Source organism: Pipra filicauda, unplaced genomic scaffold, assembly GCF_003945595.2.
Source record: "Pipra filicauda isolate LSUMZ 115617 unplaced genomic scaffold, ASM394559v2 scaffold140_size2443280_pilon, whole genome shotgun sequence".
NCBI lineage: Eukaryota > Metazoa > Chordata > Aves > Passeriformes > Pipridae > Pipra > Pipra filicauda.
In genome coordinates, this window is record NW_024103885.1 from 1,759,867 (window position 1) to 1,786,629 (window position 26,763).

At 35.6% G+C, this 26,763-nt stretch overlaps 2 protein-coding genes across 14 annotated transcripts in view; both read right to left on the bottom strand.

Moving 5' to 3' along the window:
• The window catches only part of CEP135 (centrosomal protein 135), a 33,770-nt gene extending 14,439 nt beyond the window's left edge, over window positions 1-19,331 (bottom strand). For 2 of the 5 annotated variants that reach the window (XM_027735871.2, XM_039378578.1), the window contains exons 1-16: window positions 19,247-19,331; window positions 14,991-15,176; window positions 13,298-13,473; window positions 11,981-12,171; window positions 11,314-11,481; window positions 9,798-9,939; window positions 9,306-9,390; window positions 8,205-8,333; window positions 6,305-6,520; window positions 5,671-5,736; window positions 4,685-4,835; window positions 3,499-3,692; window positions 2,874-3,017; window positions 2,203-2,346; window positions 1,342-1,419; window positions 1,029-1,180 (exon numbers count right to left, since the gene is read on the bottom strand). In XM_027735871.2, the coding sequence (XP_027591672.1) occupies window positions 1,029-1,180; window positions 1,342-1,419; window positions 2,203-2,346; window positions 2,874-3,017; window positions 3,499-3,692; window positions 4,685-4,835; window positions 5,671-5,736; window positions 6,305-6,520; window positions 8,205-8,333; window positions 9,306-9,390; window positions 9,798-9,939; window positions 11,314-11,481; window positions 11,981-12,171; window positions 13,298-13,410 (1,973 nt within the window). In that variant the 5' untranslated portion in view covers window positions 13,411-13,473; window positions 14,991-15,176; window positions 19,247-19,331. Of the gene's footprint in view, window positions 1-1,028; window positions 1,181-1,341; window positions 1,420-2,202; window positions 2,347-2,873; window positions 3,018-3,498; window positions 3,693-4,684; window positions 4,836-5,670; window positions 5,737-6,304; window positions 6,521-8,204; window positions 8,334-9,305; window positions 9,391-9,797; window positions 9,940-11,313; window positions 11,482-11,980; window positions 12,172-13,297; window positions 13,474-14,990; window positions 18,923-19,246 lie in introns of those variants that run through there. The other 3 variants (XM_039378577.1, XM_039378576.1, XM_039378575.1) reach the window with 3 other exon arrangements.
• Window positions 19,332-20,346: 1,015 nt separating this feature from the next.
• Window positions 20,347-26,763, bottom strand: part of EXOC1 (exocyst complex component 1) — a 29,168-nt gene continuing 22,751 nt past the window's right edge. For all 9 annotated transcript variants that reach the window (XM_039378579.1, XM_027735883.2, XM_027735880.2 and 6 more), the window contains 6 exons: window positions 26,539-26,615; window positions 25,782-26,010; window positions 24,561-24,744; window positions 23,194-23,393; window positions 21,801-21,995; window positions 20,347-21,008 (listed from right to left, as the gene is read on the bottom strand). In XM_039378579.1, the coding sequence (XP_039234513.1) occupies window positions 20,856-21,008; window positions 21,801-21,995; window positions 23,194-23,393; window positions 24,561-24,744; window positions 25,782-26,010; window positions 26,539-26,615 (1,038 nt within the window). In that variant the 3' untranslated portion in view covers window positions 20,347-20,855. The remainder of the gene's footprint in view (window positions 21,009-21,800; window positions 21,996-23,193; window positions 23,394-24,560; window positions 24,745-25,781; window positions 26,011-26,538; window positions 26,616-26,763) is intronic.

Consider the following 26,763-nt stretch of genomic DNA (forward strand, 5'->3'; position numbering starts at 1 on the left):
ACTTCAAGTCCTGCTTCTCAGCTTCGGTTCTTCACAGTTATTCCCCCACTATTGCACATTGCAGCATACTACTGTTCAGGTGGGGAAGGGAAAATAAGACACAGACCCTGTTTTCCCTTGTAAAACATTCAAAAGATGTCATCTACAGCATTATCTATCCTGTAGTGATCTCTTACATCAAAGCCTCTCACTTCTACCTGTATTTTCAAATTTCTGCCCAGAGTTTCAATACTCTGTTTGTACTTTCTCTAAGCCTTTTCCTTGTTCTATGACATTTAGACAGCTGATGGGAGTTCTTTTCTAAAACAACTTTAAAAGAGCACAGCAATGATCCTGCACGTTTAAACAGACCTTAAAAATACATAGGTACACTTGATCCTCCAGTTCTGAGCAAGTTGGTTAAATCCCCACAGACTGTGTCTATGGATCACAAGATGTCAGCTCTCAAAACTGTGGTATGCCCGTGATAGCATTAGCATATGAAAGAGAGCAATACAAGAAAAACAGCTCATGTAAAATGCCATTACAGAATGATGGTCCATGAACCACTCAGTTGTGGAATATCAATGCCTGCTGCCTGGCATAAAATTTTCACTATTACTGACAACTTTGTAAAACTGGCACAATCTGGCTCTACTGCTGCAGTTTGTAAAGGCATCTGTCTTCCTTTCAACAAACAGCATTTGGAAAGTCTTTTAGAAATGTTCTGTTCTGCTACATTCATAAGCAGAGAACATGATTATTACAGGAAACTATTCTAGAAGAAGGAGAAAATTTTCATTCACAACCTGCCATAAAAGTTATAGGTATATCTGGCCATCAAATAAGTCCAGGAGGAGCTTGCTGTGAAAAGCCACCACAGCACTTTCCTGACTCACACTTACTTTTCAATAAGACACAAACAGTATAAGTGATTTTAAGAATATTTTATGGTCTTTCCCAGGAACTCAACTCTGTTATAGAGTCATAGAATAAACAAAATTACTTTAGCATCTCTGAAAGATCACCACATTTTGTATCAGACTTACTGAAGTGAGCAAATCTCAGCTTTAAATTGAGAAGAATCATCAGAAGTCTGGGCAAGTTTACTGGACTTCAATTTTAATTCATTTTCCAAATAGTTTGTTCTTTCTTTCAGAATGGAGACTGTAGACTTTAGTTCACACCTTTCCATCTCAAGCTGCAATTTAAAATAAATAACCAAATGTTATTTTTGCAGAAAGTTATCACAGCTTGGCTTTTAAATAAATTTAAGTTGAAAACAGTTAATAAAATTAATTGCTGGAACAGTCTATCCTATTTTAGAAATAATAAAAGCTTACTTCCTAAAAACACACTTACTCCTTGAATGTTATTCTCCAGTTCTGAAATATCATGCTGCATCTTTGATTTTTCAAGGTTTGCTGCTTCTTGCTGAATCTGAGATAGAAATACAGAATTACATGTAACAAGGTAGACATTTTTAGATTTAATCATAGAAATTTAAGCTTCATGTTTAAGAAAACATTGCTTTACATTCTTTGATGAATGACCAAATGCAAAGCTCTCTCTGTAAAACTACAGAACATTAGCTGAAAATACACCACTGCAGTTTAATATAACATCACTGAGTTTGGTTTTGGTTGTTGGTTTAGATTTTTTTTAAATAGTATATTTATATTTGGATCCAACTAAATTAATATTTGTGATTTGCTGTAGACTTTATTGAGCTACAGGGTGCATGCATGTATAGCTTAATGCCCTAAGATGTTTTAACTTATTAAATTATCATTAATTACAAAATATAACACAGATTATAAAACTAACAATATATTGCCTTATATGCATCAAATATATTGTTGTTTCTCTCTTGTGAGTCAAGTGCATGATTTCTTCCACAACAGTGACACACAAGCATCTTCAAAGTAGTGTATACCCACAAAAATATTCTGTGGTTGGCACTTCATATCTAGATTTTTCACACAAGGTGATGTCATGCTTGCCCTCAAATACTTTAAGCCCGTTCCTCTCCTCCTTTTCCCAACAAGGAACTATGTTTACAAGGGAAATTTGATACAATTCATTGAGCTCTCTCAAGCGAGTGTGAAATCAAAAGTTATTGAAAAGGGGAACTGACAGACAGTCAAATACAAACACAGCACTATTGTATAATCCTTCCTTATATGCCACCTCATTGTAAGCAGTGAAGCTATAAAAGCTCACCTTTAATTTTTCTCTGAGGCTTTCTTTTTCTGCCATTAGTCTTCTGAAGTCAGTCAGTGCAATGTCTCTTTCTTCTTCCACGTGACTTTGAGAAACTAAACTATGCTTTGCTTCTCTTCTCATCCTGTTCAACTCACTTTGAGACTTAAAAAGATTATTGTTTGTTAGCATCCATGGACTGCAATATAGTGTACACACTAACAAAAGAAACTTTCAATGCTGTTATTACAACAGAAGTTCTATTATAGTCTTATTTTTCTCTAGATAACTAAAATGTATTCCCTAAATCACTCAGTGGAGTGACAATTTATGCTGACTACATAACCATCATTCTTCTACTGTTCCAAGCATAGACTAACTTCACTCTGTTCTCTTATCTTTACACAACTTTCTTATGCATTCTATTGACTTTTTCCTTATCTCTCTGATTTCAGAATGCCAGTACAATAACTTATTATGCCATTATAATGGTTTTCAAGTTAATAAACTAAGTGGAATACATAATTTTATTAACAAATAATAAAAACGGGTATATATTTTATTAGCTTTTGTTGCATTCTGGTAGGTCTATACTCAAGTTCTATTATAAAGGTTTTTCATTCTAAACAAGCCATAGTACAACAAAAGCTAATTGGTTATTTCACTGTAAATTACAAACAATCTCTTCTTACCTGCTCATAAAGAACATTTAATCTATTTCTTTCTGCAGTCAATAATCTGACATTGGACTGAATTTCTATCATGTGTTTTTCAAATCTGTCTAACATAGACCGTAGCTCATCTCTTTCTCTGGTGATCAATTTAAGCTCTTCGCCCTGCAAAGTGACCAATAAATTTATGTTAAAATAAGCTAATTAAAATATATGGATAATTAATACCAAAAGGAACTCATGCTAATAGTAATACATAAAAAATACATACAAAATAAATTTTCATTGCAAGAAAAAGCCTGGCATTGGTGGTATCATTTAAACAATAAGAACTAACTGTTAAGAAGAAAAAGCAAAGCAGTGAACAGTAAGACTTTAACCTCTTTCTGGTTATTATCTAATTCTATTTATTTCAAACAAAATGATCAATAATTAATCAATACGTTGCTGTAAAATGTGACTAGGAAAATAAAATGCAAGTTCATTGGAGTTTCTCTCAGTTGGTTTTTTGCATTAAGAAGGTAATTTAGAAAATTACTACAGTCATTTCCCATCACTGAATTTGAAAATATATTTGATGGCTTCTTAAATGTTTCTACAGTATTTCCATTATTTTTTCAGCTTGTCCAGACAGCAGGAACTTTACCTTCTCTGGAGTCCTGCGGCTTGGGCTAGGCCTTCGTCTTATCATTTTCTGAAGATATTCTAATTCTCGCTTATAATAATCTCTGTCATCTTCTAAAGTCTTCACAAATGCATCTAGACGAGATGGAGATTTGTCTCCTAGGGCTATACCATATTCTACTCTCATTCTTTCTATTTCTAGGACAAGTTCTCGTTCTGCAAAAGAAACAAAACAAAAAAACAAGTGTATAGGACAGTCATTAATTTCCTCAAAGACACTTGCATTTGGGATGGACTAACTCCCAGCAACTGTTGAAGCAATCCTGCCGAAAAAGATGTAGGAGTACTACATCTACTGGTTAATATTAGATTAAACATGAGTGAGTAGCATAAGACCAATAGAGGCCTCACAGCACCTTGGGCTGTATCAACAGAGACAGACTGAGGGATGTGACTATTCCCCTTTAATTAGCACTCATTAGACTGCACTTAAAATACCGTGTTCGGGTTTGTCCCTCTTAGTACAAGACAGATGTTGATAAACTTAAGTCCAAGGGAAGCCCTCCAAGCTGGTCAGGGAGCAGAACACTTGCCCTGCAGGGAACAGCTGAGGGAACTGAGCTTGTTCAGCTTGGAGATGAGCTGGAGACCTAAGAGCAGACTGACAGTACCAAGAGGGAATTATACACAACATAGAGCCAGTTTCTTCACAGAGGTGCATAGTAAGTAAACAAGAAACAATGAAGATTAATTGCTACAAGCAATTACAAACAATACAGGGAAAAATATTTTACTCTGAGAATAGACAAACACTGGAATGAGTTGCTTAGAGATGATGTAGAATCTCCACACCTGGAGGTTTTCAAGATCCAACTGGATAAAGCTCTCAAGAAACACAGTCTGAATCCACTCACTCAATGACAGAGTATAAAAACAATTTTGAAAATGACATGTATGAAACTGCCATAGAATTAATATAATGTGGGATCACAGTAAAAAGCTCAACTTTCAGTTCTCACATAGAGAATGAAAATATCTCTCCATGACAAAAGTTTTCACTTCAGTTATGACTGAAGACCTACAGCTTTCTTTTAATTTACATATATCAAAAGTCTTTCAGTATTATTAACTGTATCTTAACTAGGAAAGTATTCTATTTCAAAATTTACAGGATAATAATTTGCAAGAATTTACATTTGATGATTTACCTTTTATTTCTAAGTTCTCTGTTTTTTCTGTCAGCCTTTGCTTCTCTTGTTGAAGCTGATTTAACACCACCTCAAGATTGTCTTTATCACCTGTTTTTCCAAAGAGTTCTTCATTCAGTCTCTCGTTCTCCCTACGACATGAGCACAACTCCTGAAGTGACAAGTATTATTATAAAAATTAGAAGTGCCAATAAAGACATTTGAAAAAAAAAATTAAACAATTTGTTGAACTTTTAATATACAACACTGTTTACTTCTGTTTAACTTGGATATTTTATGCTTTAACATTTGTTACAGATCATTGTTTTTATACTGGTTTTTACTACATCAAAGTAAACATTACTTTTGACACAGTTTGCAATAAGCAACAAAACAAGGAAGATTAACACTTGTTTAATTCAAGAAACCAACCAGTAGGATAGTGGGATACAAACATGCGAAAAAAAAGTAATGACTAAAGCAATAAATAATTTTTAATGGCACTTGGTAACACTGTTGATATTAAAGTACATTACAATACAGCATCTCAGTCAATCCAACCCTGCAGCTAATCAAATGCTATTTGGTACGTCTTTCCTACAATCTGATGCCCTGAAAACTAAGTATTTTTGTATTTGCAAGTTCACTAGATACACTAAAACACTGTACTCAGCTAATACAGAACTTGGTATATGCTATATGGAAAGAGTTTGGTCTTCAAAGAGTTGATAATTCCAATGTTTTTTATCTGGGCTATGTTTTGCTTCTGAGTTGCTTCCATAATTATTCACAGGTTGAGGTTTCTTTCAGTTTATTTTTCCAACAATATGATGTAGCGTCTTTAGCTTTTTCATTTATTAATTAGTAATTTTTTACAAAATAGTTTTGGGCTACTACAAATGTTCTCTTGCTGATTGTTAAATTGATATTTTTTATAATAAATGACTCACATGGATGACACTGTGATAAAAATGCTACAAACAAGAACTGAAAATATTTTTACTTACTGATTTAAGCTTTGTTATTGTTTCTTGAAGATCCTGTATTTCACTGTGTTTTCTTTCAATTTCTTTCTATCAACCAAAATTAACCTATATGTTAAGAGTTACATATTCAAAATGACAACAATTCCTTTGTTACAAAAAAAAAAAGAAAGAAGATGACTTTGGTAAGAAATAAAGTATAATTAGTTCTCTGTAATAAAGTAGTGAAGTTCCTATGAACTGAAAGCACAAAAAATTTGTGGTATAAACACCAATGCTCTTTTGGAGCACAACGATTAAATGAATCGCTGCATGACGACTCATAAAGAAAAACCCCTCCAAACATACACATTGCTGTTGCAAATATGTATTACCTATCAATACTTTTAAGTATCTCAGGATTTTATTTCATACTAAGCTATTAGAAGAAAGACAGACTGTCACTCAACTAAACTCATCTCACCTAGTACAGTAAAGAGACAAAAGAGTTGTAGTTAATCATCCTTTAGTGAGAAATTCTGTATAATATTAAGTAAACTGGGAAAAAATATCTTTTACTCTTCCTTTCACATGCCAATAGGTCATTCCTTGCAAGTAGAAGACATAAAGCTAAATAAAGTTGAGCAGATCCTTCACTCTGTGACACGTTAGTGGTTACCTTTGCTTCTCCTATTTCCTTATCTGCAGTCTCGAGCACAATTTCCTTGTGTCTTTCCAACTGCTGTGCCAAGTGATCTATTTCATTCAGTTCTTGGCACAGTTCTTCATTTTTATTGCTTAAATGCACTACCTCACTAGTCACATTTTGTTTCGTGTCCAAGAGGTCTTGAATGCGATTTTCAAGTTCTTTGTTTCTTTGCTGAAGATACTCAACCTGAAAGACATTTTTCATTAAAATATTAATATGCATTGTTAAACTAGGTAGCAAAAGTTCATCCCAATCTTCTGAAATATAGTATCTCTATAACCACGATAAAAAAGTGATATCCTGCTAAAAATGGCAGTATTTTCTATTTTTAAAACTTAATGTTTATCAACATGAAAAAAAAATTATTTTACGAAGGTGCAAGGTGAAGGAATGTATCACTACATCTTTCTTTATCTAATTTCCTGAACCTGAGGTTTACTCTAAAAGCAAAATATTGAAGAGCAGAGATCTGTATAGAAACCATTCTTGGGCATCAGGATGGTAGACCCAGTGTAATCAGTTGTCTAAACTTTACAAGATACGACAACACATTCTTCTCTCCACATCTGTGGTATTATTTGATAGGTTTAGTCTCACTGTTACCCCTTCATCAAAATTAAGCCTTATAGATCAGATTTCTAAAACCTATCTTGCCCCTAACGTATTTCAGCACCTTAAACACAGCCTCAGAAATTCTGCTCTACAGACATTGTTTTTCCCAGTATATCATTCCCTGAGAGTAAAGTGAAGAGGGGCAGGGATGTAGAGTAGAAATAACAAATATACATTGTAAGTTACACTACCCAGGAAATGGGAGCCTTGAGTGTCTTTAAAGATTCAAGATAACAGAGATTCTCCACTTCTACCTCCACACAACCTTCCTCAAAACTCCAGAATTACTGTAGACACAGAAGAAAATCTCACAGTCTTGAATACTGCTATATGAAGATATTCATACATTTTTTGTCAGAGAATAAAAGTGTTATATTGGGACTGAGCCTGAGCGAATAGTCTTGATGGTCCAAAACCAGCCTCATGCAGCTCTGGGCTCACTCTGTGTACAATCAATTTGTGTTCATCATGACTTACTAATTCAGGATCACTGAACACAGCTGTACTGCTTCCAAGTCACAGCTCATTCTGTATTTTTGCAGCACTGAACGTGAGATAATAAATTCTCCAACGTGGCTCCCACACCACTGTACATCATGCACAATCAGTATACAAAACATCTAACTCAGCTGGAAAAAGCAGAGAATTGATGGTATAAATCCAGAGATGGGCTTTACTTGATTTGTACCCCAGCTCATCTTCTATTTTTTCAATTCTCATTCCGAGACCGATATTGAATGCATGATAATATGCACAGTAAGCACAAACATCTTTAGCCTAAGCTTATCATTTCCTTACAAGTCTTTGCTGGAATAAAGGTGAGGACCATTTGAGTTCAGTGAGGAAGATTTCCCACTCTCTGATGAGAATATCTACAGGACTACTCCTTATCATAAGCACATATACCATTGTTAGTTCCTAAAATATAAATGGCATGTACATTAATAAATAAATACAAATATTTCCAAATTCGGTGAAACAGGGTATCATACAGAAATTTGCTCAATACTTTCAGATTAACATACAAAGTACACATGTGAGTTAATAGAATTCTTTACCAAAACCTTTCTGACAGACTTTTAAGTCAAGAAATGAAATTTTCTTAGACAAGAAACACTGTCACCTAAAAAGAAAGGCAAATTAAATTAATTGACTTAACATCTACAGTGATTTTATTTGAAGAGCTAGAAGTTTTGTGGGTTTGTTTAAATTGTTAATATTTTTAGTTTTGACTAAACAAGTGTAATAAATCCATTACCTGCAAATTTAAGTGGGCAATAAGCTTCTCATTACTTTTAGTTCTTGATTCCAGAGAGAGAACCTCATGAGAACGCCCACCATCCAGTGCCAGCAAAAGGCGCTCAATTTCTTTGTCTCTTAGCTCAACCTTTGAGGAGGAAAAAAATATTCTAGGCTATCTTATATACCACTTAATAGACCCTTTGTTTAAATAAACACATATGTAACATTCAGTAAAAAGATATGCACCTAAAAATGTGATTTCTATCTTATATATAGACATATATATTTTAATTCTGGATTTTTCTGAAAAAAAGTGATTGCTTTGAAAGAAAAACAAATTAATCGAACAGAATTAGTAAGGAAAAGCTGAAACGATTTCCACTAGATTATTTTCTTGAAGAAATCCAAACAATTTCCATTTAAAGTGAAGTAAATGAATGTTGCAATATAAATGTCTGAGACTAGCCCTTATTTAGGGAAAAATCTTTTAAATAAGCTAACTTAGTGACTATTCCAGTCACCGAAAAAAAGAAATACTAGAATGGGAAAACCAAGATGTGAAGGAAAAAAAAAGGGGATGGTGTCCACAAATCCCCAGATATTGAAAGACATAACATATGTACATTTTATGCAATTCCATCACTTTAAGACTGTACACATCTTATCAATTCACTCTAATTAAAATATTGTAAAATCTGCTGTTCATAAATTAACTATTAAAAATTTTAAAAATATATTCAGTTCAAGCAGTGAAAAAAATCATTCGAAGATATCTGTAGGTCAAATTACTATTTTGGAGAAGTTAACACTTATGCACTAAAAAAACATACAAAACTTCTATCTATGATTGTCAAGTTTAGCTTATTTAATGTAATTTTAATACACAAAATATATCAGCAAAACCACTGGGCAAGTATTTTATCATTGCTGCTGTCTTCAAAAGCGGAGGAGAGAAACAGCTCAACATCGGCAAGTTAGAATAATTGTATTTTACAAGCCCCACAGTGCCTTCCCAACAAGGTTTTTAAAACATGAAGGCCATTGCCATGCCTTCTACAGCCAGATAATAGTACTGATACTAACATCAACAACAAAAATAATGATGATGTAAACATACTTGTTTGCTATAATTTTTCATTCCACATTCAGATATCTCCAGTTTTTCTTGTAGCTCTGTTACTTCTGACTGAAGTTCATGAATTCTGAAACGTAGCAATATATTGTTTATGTGAATTCATAGAAGAATTGTATGTACACAATTCAATATAAGAATTTTCTCTTTGCTCCTGAACTCAAACATTTCACAAAGAAATAGTTTTGTTCATACAAAATACTAATGCAAGGTCTGTTGTTTGAGATATTGTAGCAGTGTGACCTTGTCTGGCTGCCAGACCCCAACTCAACTCTCTCACTTCCATTCCTCAACAGGACAGGAGAGAAAAGATGAAAAAGCTCATGGGTCAAGATAAAGACAGGGACATAATCTACCGGTTCATGTCCTGAGCAACACAGACTCAACTTGGGGAAGACTGATTTATCATCAATTAAAAAGAGCAAGACAGTGAGAATCAAAGGTACACCTATACTTCAAAATGAAAAAGTTCTTTACCGATTATCAGCCACTTGAAGAAGGTCTGCAATATAAGGGTCCTCTGGCTGAGGAACTGGGTAGGCACTAACGCCTGATGGGGGGACAAGCTGGTCTATCTGCATGCGCTGACGCCTGAAGGGAATGCTTCTTTTTCTGCCTCCTGAAAGCCCAGACCCAAAGGCTTATTACTTGGAGTTAAAGCATGAGAATCATCTTCTTTAATACAAATTTATTCTTCCTATTTATTGTACTGCTTCTGAACACGCACATTTCACCATTTTAATCTTTCTGTAATAATTTGATAAAATTTATACATTTTAGACAACACCATTCTTGCAGGTTTATATCAGTTTTAAACTTTACCTTTATAATTAGGAAACACACAAAGTTCAGTATAAGTAATTTTCCCCACTGTTCAAGACCCTAAATAATTTACAGTTCAAACTTGTTGAATCTGTTAGTGATTTAGCTTATGAAGAAAGCTAAAACATCATAAAAGATGTTTTTTCCTCCCACATTTAAGAACTATTTCATGACTGAACTGACCTCTGCATTGCTTGGTAATGTTTTTATTCTTTCTATTCTACTGTCATTTCAGTGAATATCATAAGCATATCGAGCAGACTTTGTTCTTTGATTGCATGGTAACATTATATTTTAAAAAAAGCAAAACATAGTATCATTTCCAGATGAAACAATTACTCTTCAACAAATTATTAAATAAGAACATACAGATGATGTAGTAAAGAAAAATCCCAGAGGACTGGTGACCAAGGAGCAAGTATGCAGGAAGACAAAGGTGTAACATGTCATCTTTGAAACAGAGGACATGAAGTGCAGAAAGGTGAGGAAAAATTAAAATTTCTCTTTATTTTACCTAATAATCTATTAACTTTTATCAGATGCCAAAACTACATAGATAATTCAGTGACTTAGAAAGAAAAGACAATTTAAAATTTCACAAAATAATTCTATTTCACTCAGCTTGAAAAAATTTAAAAAAAAGGAAACCCTACAAAGAAATTAAGCTGAAAGTAACAGCCAGAACATTTTAAGCTAACAAAAGACCCTTTAAATACTTTAAAAGCTTTCAGAGGGTTGGAATATTTGTAGATGTATTTTGCATCTTGGTATTTTTAGATTTTTGCTACAAAAATCTCAATTAGTCACTTTCACAACATCAATTACCTGTCAAAAATAGTCAAGTGTCAACAACCTGCCCCTGACTAAATTAGGTGCAGCACTAAAAAAAAAAAGCTGTTAATTAATAGTGCTTTCCAGTCACGTTTTAACTTCATAGTCCTCTAGTGAATCTAAGTCTGCATTCAAATTTGTCCCTAACACAAGTGATGACCTAATGAAACTTCATACAGAGAAATGACTGAATTCAGAGCCAAACATTTTAACAGATAATGTTGTTCTACCAGATATTTTACTGCAATAACTTCTCTTACTAGAGGAAGAAAATATTATGTTCTGCAGATCCAAAAAAGCCCAGAGAAATGTTAAAATATCTGTGATTATTTACACTCACCAGGTGTTTGCACCACTGCTTGCAGATTCTTCTCCTGAAGCTGCTGAATTTTTTCAGTCTTGGCTTTGTTCTCTTTTTCCAACATTTTAATTTTATGTATATATTGGTTATTCAGAAATTTCAAGTCAGAAGTTCCATGTTCAGCCCTCCTTAAGGAGGCTTTCAAGTCTTCAAGGGAGAGAAAAGCAGTATTATCTTTCTTATTCACTATTACTTTTCCTAGTTGCACCAGAACAGGCATAAAGAAAATCCTGTATTCTTTTTCCATAGCATGAAATTGTCAAATACGCATACATATGTGCATATATTTACACACAAAAATATATATTTTTACATGTTTTGCAAATAAACCCTTACTGTGGAATAAAGATACATTTAACAGGAGTATTTAATTTTAAATTAAAAAGTATCAATTCAATGTATGAAAGTATATGTTAAAATTTCTAACATTCTCATGTTTGATTCAAACAATGATTTGCAGGACCTCAGAAGCTTTTTAACTGCAAAAGAAATGTTTGAGCATAAGCCTTAGTTCATTAAAGGCACCAAACTCAATGACCACTCCCACTCATAAGTGCAGATAAATGAATCTGAAGATCAAGGATTTGGCCACAATTCTATTTTGGCATGGAAGAATTAAAAAAAAGTATCATAATTTTTATATTACCTTTAACATGATGATCAGACCGCTCTTTCAGTTTTAATATTTCTAAATGTAATTCATTATTTTCCCTGGTAAGTTTGGCATTTTCTGTTTTATAAGGTTCCAAAATAGTATCATAATTGCTGTATTCTTTTTCAGTTTTTCCAGCAGATAACTTAGCACTGCGCAAGCTCTCAGTTGTATGAACTAAGTCACTGGAATAAAGGAGCATCAGATGTGTTAGCAATGTTATCAGCCTTTATACTGCAGATGCAAATGTTTATTATGACCTGAGAAACAGAACCCTTTCCCCAAGAGGGGGAACAAATGGGTTCGAACAAAGAATAGAATATTCATGTAAGAGAAACTGAAAGACAGGAATCATTTGTTTAAAAAAAAAAAAGTAAATAGGAAAAGGCAGGACAAATACAAAAAATAAAGACAGTTAGAAAGCATATCAGGAGTTTAGATCCAATAATTCAATATACTCTCTTTTCTACATAAAGTGACATTTGGCAAGATGATTTTTTCCCCCAAGCACTTCACAAGTTCTAGCACCACTTACCACAGAAGGTCACTGGTACTTATATGGGGATTAGAAGTACCATAAGAGAGATTAGTGGTACATAAACTATAAACATTTTTGTGAAAATAGTAACAAAGCTAGGCATGGAGAAAGTAAAACTATCTTCTAGACACCAGAATAAGACTTTATGTTGAAGGCAGACTACTCCACACCCGTGTCCCTATGGTTCTTCCATCTGTATTACATGCTAGAGAGCAACAGAACCAGAATAGCTACATTTGCAAGTATAGCCAAATATAACTGGATTAGTGTGGAAATTACTATGATCATAATCACACTGAAGCCATGAAATGGCAGATATATTAAGAATGTCATCTGAAAATTTGTTTTTCTTCTGTTATCTGTCCTGTAAAAAGTGCAGAGATTTCAAATTTAAAGTTCTCTAAATGAGATATTAGTAAACAGAGATGTGAATGTTTGAAGTCACAAATCAGATAACAGACTATTTTTTATACAACCAGTTATAAGAGCGTGTCCTTTAAGCACATATCAGCAGTGACTATTTTTTGCTCTCTTATGAGGTTAGAAAAGTTGAATTTTCCTAGACCATAGAAATTGGATTAAATTAAATCTTAAGATGTTCTCATCACTTAAGCAAACACATTTGACTTCATCATACACAGGAACTTAATGTTAACTCTGAAATAACACTGACAGAAAGTGATCTTCAGATTAAGCATTCTTCCTTATATGTCAAAAGTCAACAATACCTACTACGTGATTACTATTTTTTTAATTAATTTCCTTTTGAATACCTAAAAAGCTTTTCCACCAAGGGCAAACTCTCCACTCCCAATGGTTGCCGATAGCCCAGCTGATCTAGACGTTTCCTGAGATTAGTGAACCTTCGCTCTGCATTTGTACTCATTGTAAACACCTCCAAAGCAGTAGCTTTTGTCACAGTCAAGAAAAATGGGACACCTGAAAAAGACTGTTGGTTACAGCATTAGTCCTTTAAAAAAGGAATAATACAGAAAAAAAATTATGGAAAAAAGAATTTTTTTGCGTAGAAAATACAGTGCCTAAGCACGTCCTTAAAACTTAAGTAAACCAAATGAGGATCATGGAGCAACTAAAAGGTTTTAAACATATTTACATATTTCTTTAAAAAGAAATATTTGCCTTGGCAGTTAGTTTTCTTGTTTGATTCTGACTCTTTTGAATCATTTTCGTCATTGTATCTTCCACAATGCAAACTGATAGATAATTCTCCAAAAACCTATGTATTTTTTTCTTTCATATATAAATCTTACTTTCAGAGTTTACCAGTCAGTACTTAACTTATGCCAACCATTTGTAAAATTGCATAAAATGTGTACAATGTTAAAGACAGATTAACTTTGAACATTTATTTTCTATGATGAAAAACAGGGAAGAAAAGAAACCACTGGTGTAGTTCTACCTGCATCATTTTCTAGAATATACAGTTCAAGGATCAGAGGGTTGGTTTTTTCCAATTGACTAATTAGTTATCTTTTCATTATTAAACTGATCTGAAAGGGATTGGAGCAGCACTACTATATCTGAATCCAGATGACAATCTTGGTTTTGCCATGTACATGTGAGGGAAGAAGAACTTTTAAATGGTTAGGTCCCTCTGGATTTAGACACGAGATGAGAAAAAAAAATCAAATACTAAAGTTGATGTTTCTTAATATGTTGTAGGGACTAAAAAACTATATGCAGAAGATTTACTCGAGGATAAAAGAATTTTCACTCAAGGATGTTTTTGCTACTGGGAGAGGCCCAGCATGGGAGAAGCTTCTTTCCCATGAATAGCACTGTATATTTCTCTCTGCCTGTCTGTTTGAAAAGTAGGATTCCTGTGTAGAGATAACACAGGATTTTTGACTTCAGAATAAACTTTTCCTTAATACCATAGCTATGGCTTAGTACCTGGGGTTACCTGTGTGCATATTAACTCTTACATACATGAAAACTTCTCTTCAATAGTTAGAAATATCTTTGAAAAATAGTTACTTTTGTAAAACATTTTCCCTCTCACTTCTTCAGAAGTTTCAGTATTAACCTACTGGCTGCAAAGACCTCAGCAGACAAACTACCAATCTGAGGAAGTGTTGTTTGCATCTCATATAAAAGGGACAGAATATAGATATCATCCAAACCATGCTCTTTCACAATCACCTAGATTTAAAAAAATATATTAAAAAATATATGCAAATAAAATTATTTATTTATAATAAAATGAGAAAACATACAAGTTTCTCTAATGTCGAAGGCTGGAAAAATTTAATCTCATTGTATTAAAACACTACAACTCTAGCAACAAGTCTGTGGTTGCCAGGTACTGCTCCATGATGAGAAAAAAATCACCAGTCTTATAACCACAGCATCTGCTCCAGGTGCTACCAAAAGTATTTGCTCGAAGAGGTTCAGGATGTTGAGATATTAACTAAGCAATGGCAGGAAGAACAAACCCTTACATACCGTAGTGGGATGGCTGGAGGAGGCAGCGCCACACTTCTGTCCACGAAACGGTAACTGTCAGTGCACTAAGTGGAAATTAATGTCCTGATGTGCAGCTAATGCTCTTTGTACTCCTCTGGAAGCCAAAGATTAAAGCTAAAAGCAACAAGATCTTCGTATTTCTGCATTAATGTTGAGGATTCTGTACTGAATTCAGGAAAACAGTGATTGTTACTGTGTCTAGATTTAGGCTCAGGAATGCATCTTACACTAATGCAAGAGTAAACAGATAACTCCTAAGCCAATCTTCTCCTTAAGAAGAACTGTATCAGTTAAAAAGATTAAATTACTTTAAAATTGTTAATCAGATTTCATTTAAAAGCTCGTGCTTTAGAAAGAGCAAAGTTTTTTTTACTAATCACATCGAGACAGTTTTACAAAAGAAACATCAAGAAGAAAACTGCATCACAGCTTGTACAGGAATAAAATCTTTCTGCAGTAACTGCGGAGAAAAATAAATGGACAGATGTTAGCACTCCAGAAACTGTGGCTAGGAAGTACATACAGAATCTTGCTAAATCACTGCAATGGGCACTTAAGGTGATGTTACCTAAACATACTCTAATACTGGGAGGTACCAACAGCTTTCTGGTGGAATCCCTCTCCTTCCTAAAGACCGAAATTTTTAATTCAACTCATTATTGCCACCGGAATCAAACAGGAAAGGGTATTATCTTACATTCCCTAGAGTCACATCTGACCCCCAATAAGCCCAGGAAATTAATAGATGGAGTATAGGTCCCAAAGGTGTCCAGGAATGAAAATAAGAAGAATTGGGGGGTGTTATTTCAGAGAGCTTAACGCAGATATTAAAGTCTTCAAAGACAATAATTGTTGTACACGCTTTGTTGGAAAGAAATCATGTGTCAGTAATTCCAGACCTCTGTCATTACAGACCATAACTTAAATCTCACATCCTAAACTTAGTCTATCACTAGTCTTACTATGACATCAAAAAGTATCTAGTAACTTCTCCATCAGGAAAATTTGTTTTCCTGGAAATATAAAATTAATATGTGAACTGCTGTACTGATTCAGTTGGATCCAAGACCTGTCTGACCCAATATCCCATATCTCTGACAGTTGCCACAGCAGGAGTATAAAAACCTCAGAAACATGAGTTAAATCTTACGCCTACACACATTCTCTTTCTCTAAGCCTATAATGCAGGGATTTGATGGGCCTAAAGTTGAACTGAAATCATTATAATAGTACCTGATAGACCTTCCTCTGAGCAGCCATAAAGATTCTTTGCTGTAGCCTTCATCTAAAGCATCAATTAGATGCATTCACAGTGATACATCTCCCTGAGCAGCTACTGACACTTAGAGACTGTTTAACTCATTCTTTAATTTTACTGATCAGCACTTGTCATGGCTTAACCCCAGATGGCAATTAAGTTCCACACAGTTGCTTGCTTACTCCCCCTTCTCGCACAGGGATGGGGAGGAGAATCAGGGAGAAAAAAATAAAATTTAGGGACTGTGATAGGAACTGTTTAACAATCCAAACTAAGTAAAATAATAATACTAGTAGTACCACTTATAATAATAATTGATATAAAAAGGAGAGGGAGAGAGATTGATAAAACCCAAGAGATGCACAATACCATTGCTCACCACCTGATGACCGATGCCCAGCCCGTCCCTGAGCCGCGATCAGTCCCGCTTCCAAGTAACCCCCTCCATTTATATACTGGGCATGATGTTGTATGGTGTGGAATATCCCTTTGGCCAGCTCAGATCAGCTGTCCCAGCTATGCTCCCTTGCAGCTTTTTGTGCACCTCCTCACTGGCACTAAGAAGACCTTTGCTTAGAGTAAGCACTACTTAGCAACAACCAAAACATCAGTGTGCTATCAACATTATTCTCATACTGAATCCAAAACACAACACTACTAGAAAGAAAATTAACTCTATCACAGCTGAAACCAGGACATTTGGTCTTTCTGATTGCTCTTAGTATTGATTAGATGCATTCACAGTGATACTAACATTTCTCTGAGTGGTTACTGATACATTAAAGACCATGATGTGCATCACTTTGCCTTCATTAATGTTGTTCCTTACCTGCCGCTTTATTACTCAGGCCACCAAAACTCTTCTGCACCCCTTGGACTGCACTTAACACATCCATATAACGAGCAAATTTTGTCCCTTTCTGTTTAACCCATTCTTTCACATCAGTAGTCAGTGTTAAACAGCAATCTCCTGTATGTTCACTGTAAGGTAGTACTTTCTACACTTTTTTTTAACCACTAGGTTTTTTTCTCCATTTTGAAAGAGACCTGCTTTCTTAAAAGCCTTTGGTAAAGAACTGTCTCCAAAAGGTTTATTGGAAATCCACGCTTTCTACATAATTCTCACCGAGTCAACTCAATCCAGAATATGCTGTTACATAAAGAAACTTAATATCCTCGTAACTCACAGTTGAGTCACTATGAAAGGTAAATTGAACTTACTAGATGTTTGTAAACTTGCAAAGTACTGGAAAGCACTCTTAACAACTTTGGTATTTCCCATGATCTGTATAACTAGTTTGCATCACTCATTGTCTAAATATTTCATGTAATTTACTGCTGTTGTGAAGAAAATGTAATTTCCATTTTAGATGAAAAGCAGAAAAGGGTAAATTAAATGGTAGTTTAAATTAGGCATTTCCAGCCAGGATTTATTAATATGTCTAAATGAGTGCATCTTTCAGTTGTTCACTGAAGAGATGAGCCAATAGCCTCATTTTCTGTTCCCCCTTTGCTCACAAAGACTGCTAAAGGTGACAGCATTCCCATGCTTCATTTTATGACATACCTGGATGATTGTGAGCAGCCTTTGGAAGGCCTACATGTTGATGAAATAGACACAGTTAGCACCTATGAACTGTCCCCTATTGTTCTAAGTCACCAACATCTGAAATTGAACCCTGACATGAAAGATACAGGCAATAACGGAATCTTAAATCCAGCTGTTTTGGGCTTTCAGTACTGAATCAATTTGCATAACATTGTGTGAAAGAAGTAATATTAACAGGTATTAGACTAACCATTACAGGTAGAATGCGAAACAGAAAAGGTTTAGCACATTGAAGCCCTCCTTTCAGCCTGAGAACAGCAAAATTCATGGTGACTACAGGTTAAGAACTGTTGTAGATGCAATATTTGTGTTATCAATAAGAAAATGTAATAATGAAAAAAGCAGAGTAAAGGTGTATTTTGCTGTGGAAGAAATAATACGGTCAGTGAGCTATGTGGAATACTAAACTACATCACTAACAATGGAACACAAAGAAATTACTACGGATAAATTTATATGCTATGAAATCATTTTTTTTTCATTGAGTCTGTAACATGAACACCAAAGACAATTATGAACGAGAGTTTCCATTTTCAGTTTTGGGAAAGACTAAAATGCATTTTTCATTCAATAGAACTTCTATGTTAAAGGCTTTTTCTTTTTTTTTGCATTTACGTTAAATAGGTTTATAATGTGCTCCTGTCCTGTAATTACTGGTCACGTAGCTCATCCCACTAAAAAAAGCTAGTTCTGCTTTCACCGAGGTGCAAAAGGAACCCAGTGGACCAACCATTTGAATACAACAATGCTTTAACAGGTGGCTCTAGATAGTCCACGGACGCTGAGGGCTGTGCTGAGACAAGCTGCTGCTGCAACATCTGTTCAAGATACATTGAATGAGCCAGAGCTTGTTTTAGGAAAGTCTACTTCCAAGTGGATTTGCTGGTAATTCATTTCTGACTAGATATCCATACAGCACGTCTGCTGTGAAGTGCCAGTACTTAGCCAATGGAAAGACAACTCTTGCTCTAGAAAAACAGATTTTTTTCCCTAGAGATTCACAGAATCACAGAATATTTAGGGCTGGAAGGGACCTCTGAAGATCATCTGGTCCAGCCCCTCTGCCAAGGCAGGGTCACCTAGAGCAGGTGACACAGGAACGCGTCCCGGTGGGTTCGGAATGTCTCCAGACAGGGAGACTCCATGACCTCCCTGGGCAGCCTGTCACCAAACCCCGTAAGCTCACACTACAGCAGACGAAAAACCTATCGATTAGGTGCCTGCTCATCACCTGTCTCCTCAAACTGGAAGCTTTGCAGACCTTCCAGTAACCCCAACCTGTACCTACAAAGGCGCGGTCAGTCCCCTTTTAAACAGGTTTACGCTACCTTTCCCGCCCTCCCTCCGGGCCGGCCGAACCACACTTACCCCGAAACCAGGTACTCCCAGCGGGAGCCGCTGCCGAGAGGCCGCGATGTCTCGGCGTTTGAAAACCTTTGAAAATGGCGCGCGGAGCAGCGGCCGCTTCCGCCCCGTCCCCTCAGCAACGGTGGCGACGCGCCTGCCCTGCCAGCCGCCCGCCCCTTCCCTGCCCGCTCCTTCCCTTCCCTTCCCTTCCCTGCCCGCCCCTTCCCTTCCCTGCCCGCCCAGCAGCCCTCGCGCGGGGGGTGGGACGTTTCCTGCTTTCCTTGCGCCCGGAGACATCGGGGGGCGGCGTTGGGAGAGGGGGGCGCTGCAGATCTCGCAGCTCTTCGGTAAAACCCTGACTCGAGGGACCGGCCCGTGCCGACAGCCCGGCTCCGGGAGCCTACGAGACAGATGGAGAGGGACTTTTAATATGGGCAAGTAGTGCTAGGGCACACGGTAGTGGCTTCAAACTGTAAGTGGGTAGGTTAGATTAGATATTAGGAAGAAGTTCTTTACTGAGAGAGCGGTGAGACACTGGAACAGGTTGCCTAGAAAAGTGGATGCCCTATCCCTGGAAGTGTTCCAAGTCCGGGTTGGATAGAACTCTGACCATCTTGGTCTGGTGAAAGGTGTTCCTGCCTATGACAGGGGGTTGGAACTAGGTGATCTTAAGGTCCTTTACAAACGAAACCATTCTATGAAATCCAAATGCCTCAGTGTTCCTGAGTTGTCACGTAGCATGTTTGTTACAAAACTCAGAAGAAAAAACTTTCTCATTCATACTCATTCGTGCATATTCTTGCATCTGCATCTCAAAATCATCTTACCTCTGTCTGCGTGTTTTCTTTTATTGTACCTGTTTCTATTCTGTATACACCCCATCTCTGTCCAACAACTTAGCACTTTCATCAAGATGTACAGAAAACCTATGTCCTGAGTCCCTGGCAGCTGAAGCTCCAGGAGGATGAAGGGCTTACATGAGGTGGGAGTATACTGATGCTAAAAGGAAGAAAAACGACACATGGAGAAATGGAGCAAATCTACTTCAATGGCCAGAGACAAAGCAATGGAATTAACTCTGTCTTCACGTTTTTGAAATAACACTCCAAAGAAATAAAGAATATGATGAACATAGTTTAATTAGGAATAATAGCCGCAGTCACATTACAACTCAGAAAACAAATTCAGTCTTCCACTGCATAAAGTTCCACATCAACACTTCCGAGAACAAGGAAGATATCTGATAGTCTTCAATGCTTACATAATTTCCAAAATATTAGTGAAAACAGTAGTATCCTTTTTGCATACTAAGAAGGTAGTGCTTACTGCTTCTAGCAAGAGGAGGAATTATAAATAAAAGTATCTGAATATTAGGGGAAAGGAAAAACTGTATCCAAAGTGTTTCACAGAATTAATGCTTTCAAACAGTACTTCAGCCCAGTAGAAGAAAAACAAATCCCGTTTCATTTTGCCCTGAAAGACATTTGAAGCAGAGTGTAACTTAACAGATATGGCAGTTAACTACACATACGATTGGAAATCCACCTTTTAAAACAAATAGCATTTATAGTGTTTGAATCCCTTATACACAGGCACCTATTTTGCTAGCTTCTCTTTCCCTTTTGAGAACTTAATGAGACTGTGCAATACTGGAGCAGTAGTCTAAAATATCCTGTATAGTGAATTCCATAGTAATTCCTGATCCAGGATAGCAGCGAGCTATCAGCCCTTCAAAGTGCTTGTACTGTCGTATAAACTCATCTTGCATGGAATGCCACACAACCTGCCAAAGAAAGCAAACTTTAGGAAAAGTCAGCTGGCACAATACGCTACATATGTGAACTACTAAACATTGGCTCATTAATTCATTCTCAGTTCAGGTGTCATTTTCCAGTTAAAGCTTGCTGACAAAGTTCCATAAATGGAGTTGCTGGATTACATAAAAAGATTGATGTTTTTCACCCTTTAAGTTTAAGATCTGTAATGTTTACATGACTCCTACCAAATGTGCAAAGCAGAAAATAGTAAAGATGAGAAAGTTTTCCTAAAAGTATTGCTTTTGTGTTTCAAGAAAACACCCTGAACCAGAACCGTGCTGTAATTCATGTTTCAGATTTTAAACAGCTGTTTAAACAACTCTAACTTGTAAATCTATTTATCATTTACTCCAGTGAGAAATTTGCAGAGTATAACAAAAACATCAGATAATGCAACTATCAGAAAAGATGTAATTGCAAGTCTATCCTGCTGTAGCGCACCAACTAAATTTCGTATCAGGTTAACGGTGCATTTCAATCTAGTTCTCTCTACTTCCAGTATATTTTGCAGAACAGAGAGCACCTCTTAATGGTCAGCTAGGGAATCATAGAGGAATTTTCTTTATGAACTTTACCACCACATTTCAAATCCATGATAAACAGAATTATAAAAATACCCTAAAAACCTCGACTCAAAATTCATGGTTTTTTTCAGAGTTATGCTGAACATTCTCTTAGAATATATATGTTAAAGCAATAATAAAAATCCTCTGTGTAAACATTATAAGGTTTTTAAGTCATGATTATGGTTAGTTTACCTGAAGTAAGTTTTCTTCTTCACAGAGATGTTTATCTACCTTCTTGTAGAGATTATCCAATCCCTTCTTCACTTCCTTACCAGGATATTCCTTTATAACTTTACGAAGCTCCTGTTTATTGAAAGCCAGCTGATAACTTACTTCCTCTTCTCGTATACCTTGTGCCACACGAGCTTCAACGCCTTCAAAAAAATGCTAACAACAAATAACAGTATTAATGACTACTACAAACCTAAACTAATTAACTTAATTTGACAAGGATATATGCAGTTAAGCCTTGATTCTGCTTAATGACTGCTGTGTTACCCCCATTTTTGTTTTTTAATTGGGCATGAAGTAGTGCTAAGCTATAAACAAAACACAGCCCAACAACAGAGTGCTCCAAGTACTAGCATAAAACTGAAATCAATCATTTCTAGAAGGAATCAAGCTTTTCTTTGCAACCTTTAACTAATAATCACCCTCAAAATCCTCAATTAATGACCTCATAGCCTGGGAAAATACTCGATCTTTCAGATAAACTCACTAAGCACCTGAGCATCTCTACTTAAAACATAATTACACAACAGCATAGCTGTTCACAATTGCCCTCACTTCTCACTGCTGTTGACCAGTTGGCTCAACATAATACAAATGGAGAGAAGTATTTCTATAAGCATGCAGGTAGAGCCACAAAAGTGCATTGGGTCTGGCCAGGACAGAGTTAACTGTCTTCATAGCAGCCCATATGGTGCTGGTTTTGGATTTGTGGCTAGAAGGGCTGATAACAATGTTTTGTTATTGCTGAACAGGTCAAACCTGATGAAACCATAGTATATAACTTCATTCTCAACAACAAAAAGTAGGGTTGGAGGAGGGGGCAGGGATGATGTTCGGCTTCAAGGTGGCTCGCTCTCTTTTTTCTCTCTCTCTCTCACACACACACACAAAATGGATGCCTCAAAAAGCAAAGAACAGTGGAAGACATTCAGTAGGCAGAACTGAGTCTGAACCTAACTCACTCACCACTCACTAACACTTCACACATATAGAGCCTTCCTAGAACTTTTCTTATTGTTGAATAATTCAGAAACTACAGTAATTTTCTCTGCAGTTGAGGTAAATAAAATGATCCTAAAGCTCCAGATTACTTTTCCCCTCATTTTTTCCTTCTTCAAAACCGTTTGCTTAAGACACTGATGTTTAGTCAGTACTATTAATTGCCATGAAAAATTTGCTTATTTTCATCCAAGACTGCTACCCTCATGAGTCAAGTACTCTTGCCAGACATGCTGAAGTCCAAAATAATAAAATAAGAGGTTATGATAGATGCAGTGATAAAGAGATCAAATAATGCAAACTAAACATTCAAAACTATTCTGTACCATTTAAATGTATACACGAATATACTTACATTTAATTTTTCAAGAGGCTGTCCAAGTGAATAGATTACATAAGACTGAAGATGATCAGTGTATTTTTGTTTGGCTTCTTTTTTCTCAGCCTCCAGACAAGAAATTTTCAAGCGCGAAAGTGTTGCAAAAATATGATGGAAGTTCTCCATCATGACCACATCTCTGGGTGTTTTCTGGCTTTCGTTAGCTACTTTCTCAACTGAAAGAAACAGGAAGCAAAATACTTAAAATACCTAAAGGACAACCAAATTCAAAAAAACATAACCAGTAACTATAATACTGTCAAAAAAGAAGTTTTGGATTTCATGTAATTGATAAACGTTTGTATGAGTAATCGCCAGAACTGTCACTAAATAGAACAGTTATCTGACAGCCTTCATAAGAAGTAACAGATAAATACAGGCTCTAAGATCATGAAATTTGTATGGCAAGTCACAAGATACAAAATAGTGCCTATGTATGGTCTCATTTACAGAAGTGAGAAACAACCCACACTCTGTGGAGGCTTACAAGCAAGCTTTCAGTATCCCTAATAAGTTTTACATGACAGAATTATTTAAGAAAAATCAAAGAAAAATCAATTCCCATCTTCAGTAGGACAAAAATCTTCGATAAAATAGTGGGGCTTTTTTAAATGTACTTCTTAGTCTTTCAATTTTTGCTTATTAGTTTTATGTTCAAAATTACTGTCAGTCCCTAAGTTTAATAATAAAAATAGATAATCCTAGATCTTTTCTCTCCCACTCCTAAAAAAAAAAAAACCAAACGACCCCAAAACCAAACAAAACAACAGGCAGGCAAAAGAAATTCTACCTATCACTCCCTTACTGCACCTAAAAGCAGGCTGAAAAGAGGATGGCTTCCACCAAGAGTGCAATTAAGTCTCTGTGCCTGTTCATCCATTAATCCTTTGCCGAAACTACCAGAGTATCAGTAATGATTCACTTCAGTCAGAACACTGAATTGCCAACTAGGAAAAGTCTGCTACTGCCATATACTCCCATAGAATTTTCTACAGGGAAAAAAACCAAACAAACAGGAAGCTACTTCAGATTGAGCATGCTGTGTTGCTGCCATCTCCTCTTCCTCTCCAGAGTCATAACCACTTCCCTCTCTTATAACTCGAGATTACAGGTATATACAAAAGGAAATATCTACAGTTCTCTCTTAAAAAGTATATTGCAATCAAAAGGATTACACTTGGTCACCTACCAATAAGAGAGACAACCAAAATTTCAGCCATAATATCGGTCACATGGCTTGCAACAGACAATCTTAAAAAAATCACCTGTTAATTGGAGCAAAATGATATATAAATAGGAGGAAACAATTATATTAGTAGCTATGAAAACCTCAGAAGACCTACCACTGACAAAAACAGCTCTAATAAGTTTTGTGTAGGCTTTATCTAGATCTCCTCGTCGTTCTGCATTTTTGAAAATCGATTCAGCGAGGGCAGCAAACTCTTCAAACTCAGCAACAAATGGAAGGATCCCAACTTTACTCTTCTTTGAGATTTTTACTTCATCCATCTGCTTCATTTGATTACTCTTAAATTCAAAAGAAGAACAGATGTTAACCTCTAATATATGACTAGATTATGTAACAACTATTAAAAAAAAATTGCAGATATATTGAAAACTGACATTTATCCAAACACAGAAATAATTTTACCTTTCAACTAATATATAATTGAATAGAAAGACTAATACTCAGTCTTTCTGCCTTTTTACCCTTAAACGTTTGTTAAGTAAAATAATCGCAAAGAAAAAGGGAAGATGAGCTTTTATTCTCCTTTGTTTACTTACTGTTAAGAAAAAAAACCCAATGAAAAAATCCCAAACTTGTGCACCAGAAGCAATTAACAATTTTCATTCAATAATCCAACAAGGAACTTCGTTTTTCTGATTCAGCCAAGCTAACAATTCTTTTTGCTGCAAAAGTTTCTTTAGTCTTCCATTAAAATATTATTTTTGAGTCTAATTTTTAAAAAATCTTCAAAATATTTTAAGCATTAAACTGATCAAGAATGGTTAGTCTTATTACGTTGGCCTAGAGTCAAATTACATTGATGAAAATTAAGAAAAAAATTATGCCAGCAACTATATTTTCACTAAACTTGCCATATTTCATATAATGGTCATAGTTGTATTCTGGCAGTAGTGGCTGCCACTGCTCATAGTGCCAAAGAACCTCACACCCTCGTAAGTCCACGACCTTTTGCTTCGGCAAGTAAAAAAGGCACAGAGCTACAGTTTACTTAATGGACTTCGGTAATCTCAGTGGGAGTATAAAATACAAACAAAAACTAAAAATGTCAACCAACTCACAGAAGTGAATAAGTGGTCTTATTTGTTACAAATAGCTACTTACTGAAGAAAACTGGAATGGAGAGGAAAAAGAAACACAACCACCAATTAGTTTATCTTTTTTGAAGGCTTAGCCAGCAGAAGAGCAATAAAGTTACTAATTTTCTCTTCAAATTTAACGCAAAAATTTAACTATAAAGAAATGCAAAATCAAAGTGGATAGGACTGGGCTTCCTATAATATTATAGTTAGCTTAATCAGAATAACTAAAAACTTACAATGCACTTATCAAAGTTCCTTTTGACAGTCACCAAAACATTTCCAAGTGTTGTGCTGAGAAAGGACGCTGGGTCCACATTTTGTGCTGTCCATACATGATGACTCATCTTAACTAACATATAAAGGGAATTAAAGCTATCAATCTTGTCCCCCAGCGCTATAAGGTTATTCAGCTCAGGTTCAATACAACGAAATATTTTTGTCATCATTTGTCGGATCATGTCCTTCCTATTAAAAATGTATAAGAGAAAAATATTACTCTGACAGTTTACTAGGCTATATTACATGTTCTTTGATAACATTTTTAGGATATATTTATTGGATATAGTAGTCTCTTTTTCATTCAACAAGTCTCATGATTTTCAGAAGGCTGCTAAGGAAGAAACGTCAGTGCCACACAGTAAAAGTCAACAGTCACAGGTATAAAATATTCCAAAAAGTATTTTCTCTGTGAAAGCTGCCACACACTCTCAAAACTTTGCTAAGCCCATTTTCCATATAACAGAGCCTACTTTCACTTTGCAAACTAAGAGAATTAAGCATCTTTTTTATACCACTATAGACAGAAACACCCATCCCATATACAAAAATTTTCTATTTAGTGACACACTCAATGTCTTGTAGCTAAAATTAAGATTTCACTGTTCACTTCCACTAAAAGGGAACAATTTCTGATTACAGAGAAAAGTTTTATATGCCAAATAAATTCAAAAGTAGGTTTAAGAATTAAGAATCAATAACAACAGCAGCACATACTCAGATGATATAGTTTGTGGAACACCGGAAGTGTACGAACGAGATAAAGCTACTCCATCCATTTCCTCCACTTCATTCTGTAAGAACAAGGATGTAATGTATGTAAACAAAAATAAATTCTGTCTCCAATTCTGTATCTAAGCAATAAGTATATCTGATAAAACCAACATGATTAGCAGCTCTCTACTCCATCAGCCCGCCTCCTGAGTAGAAAATATAGCAGTT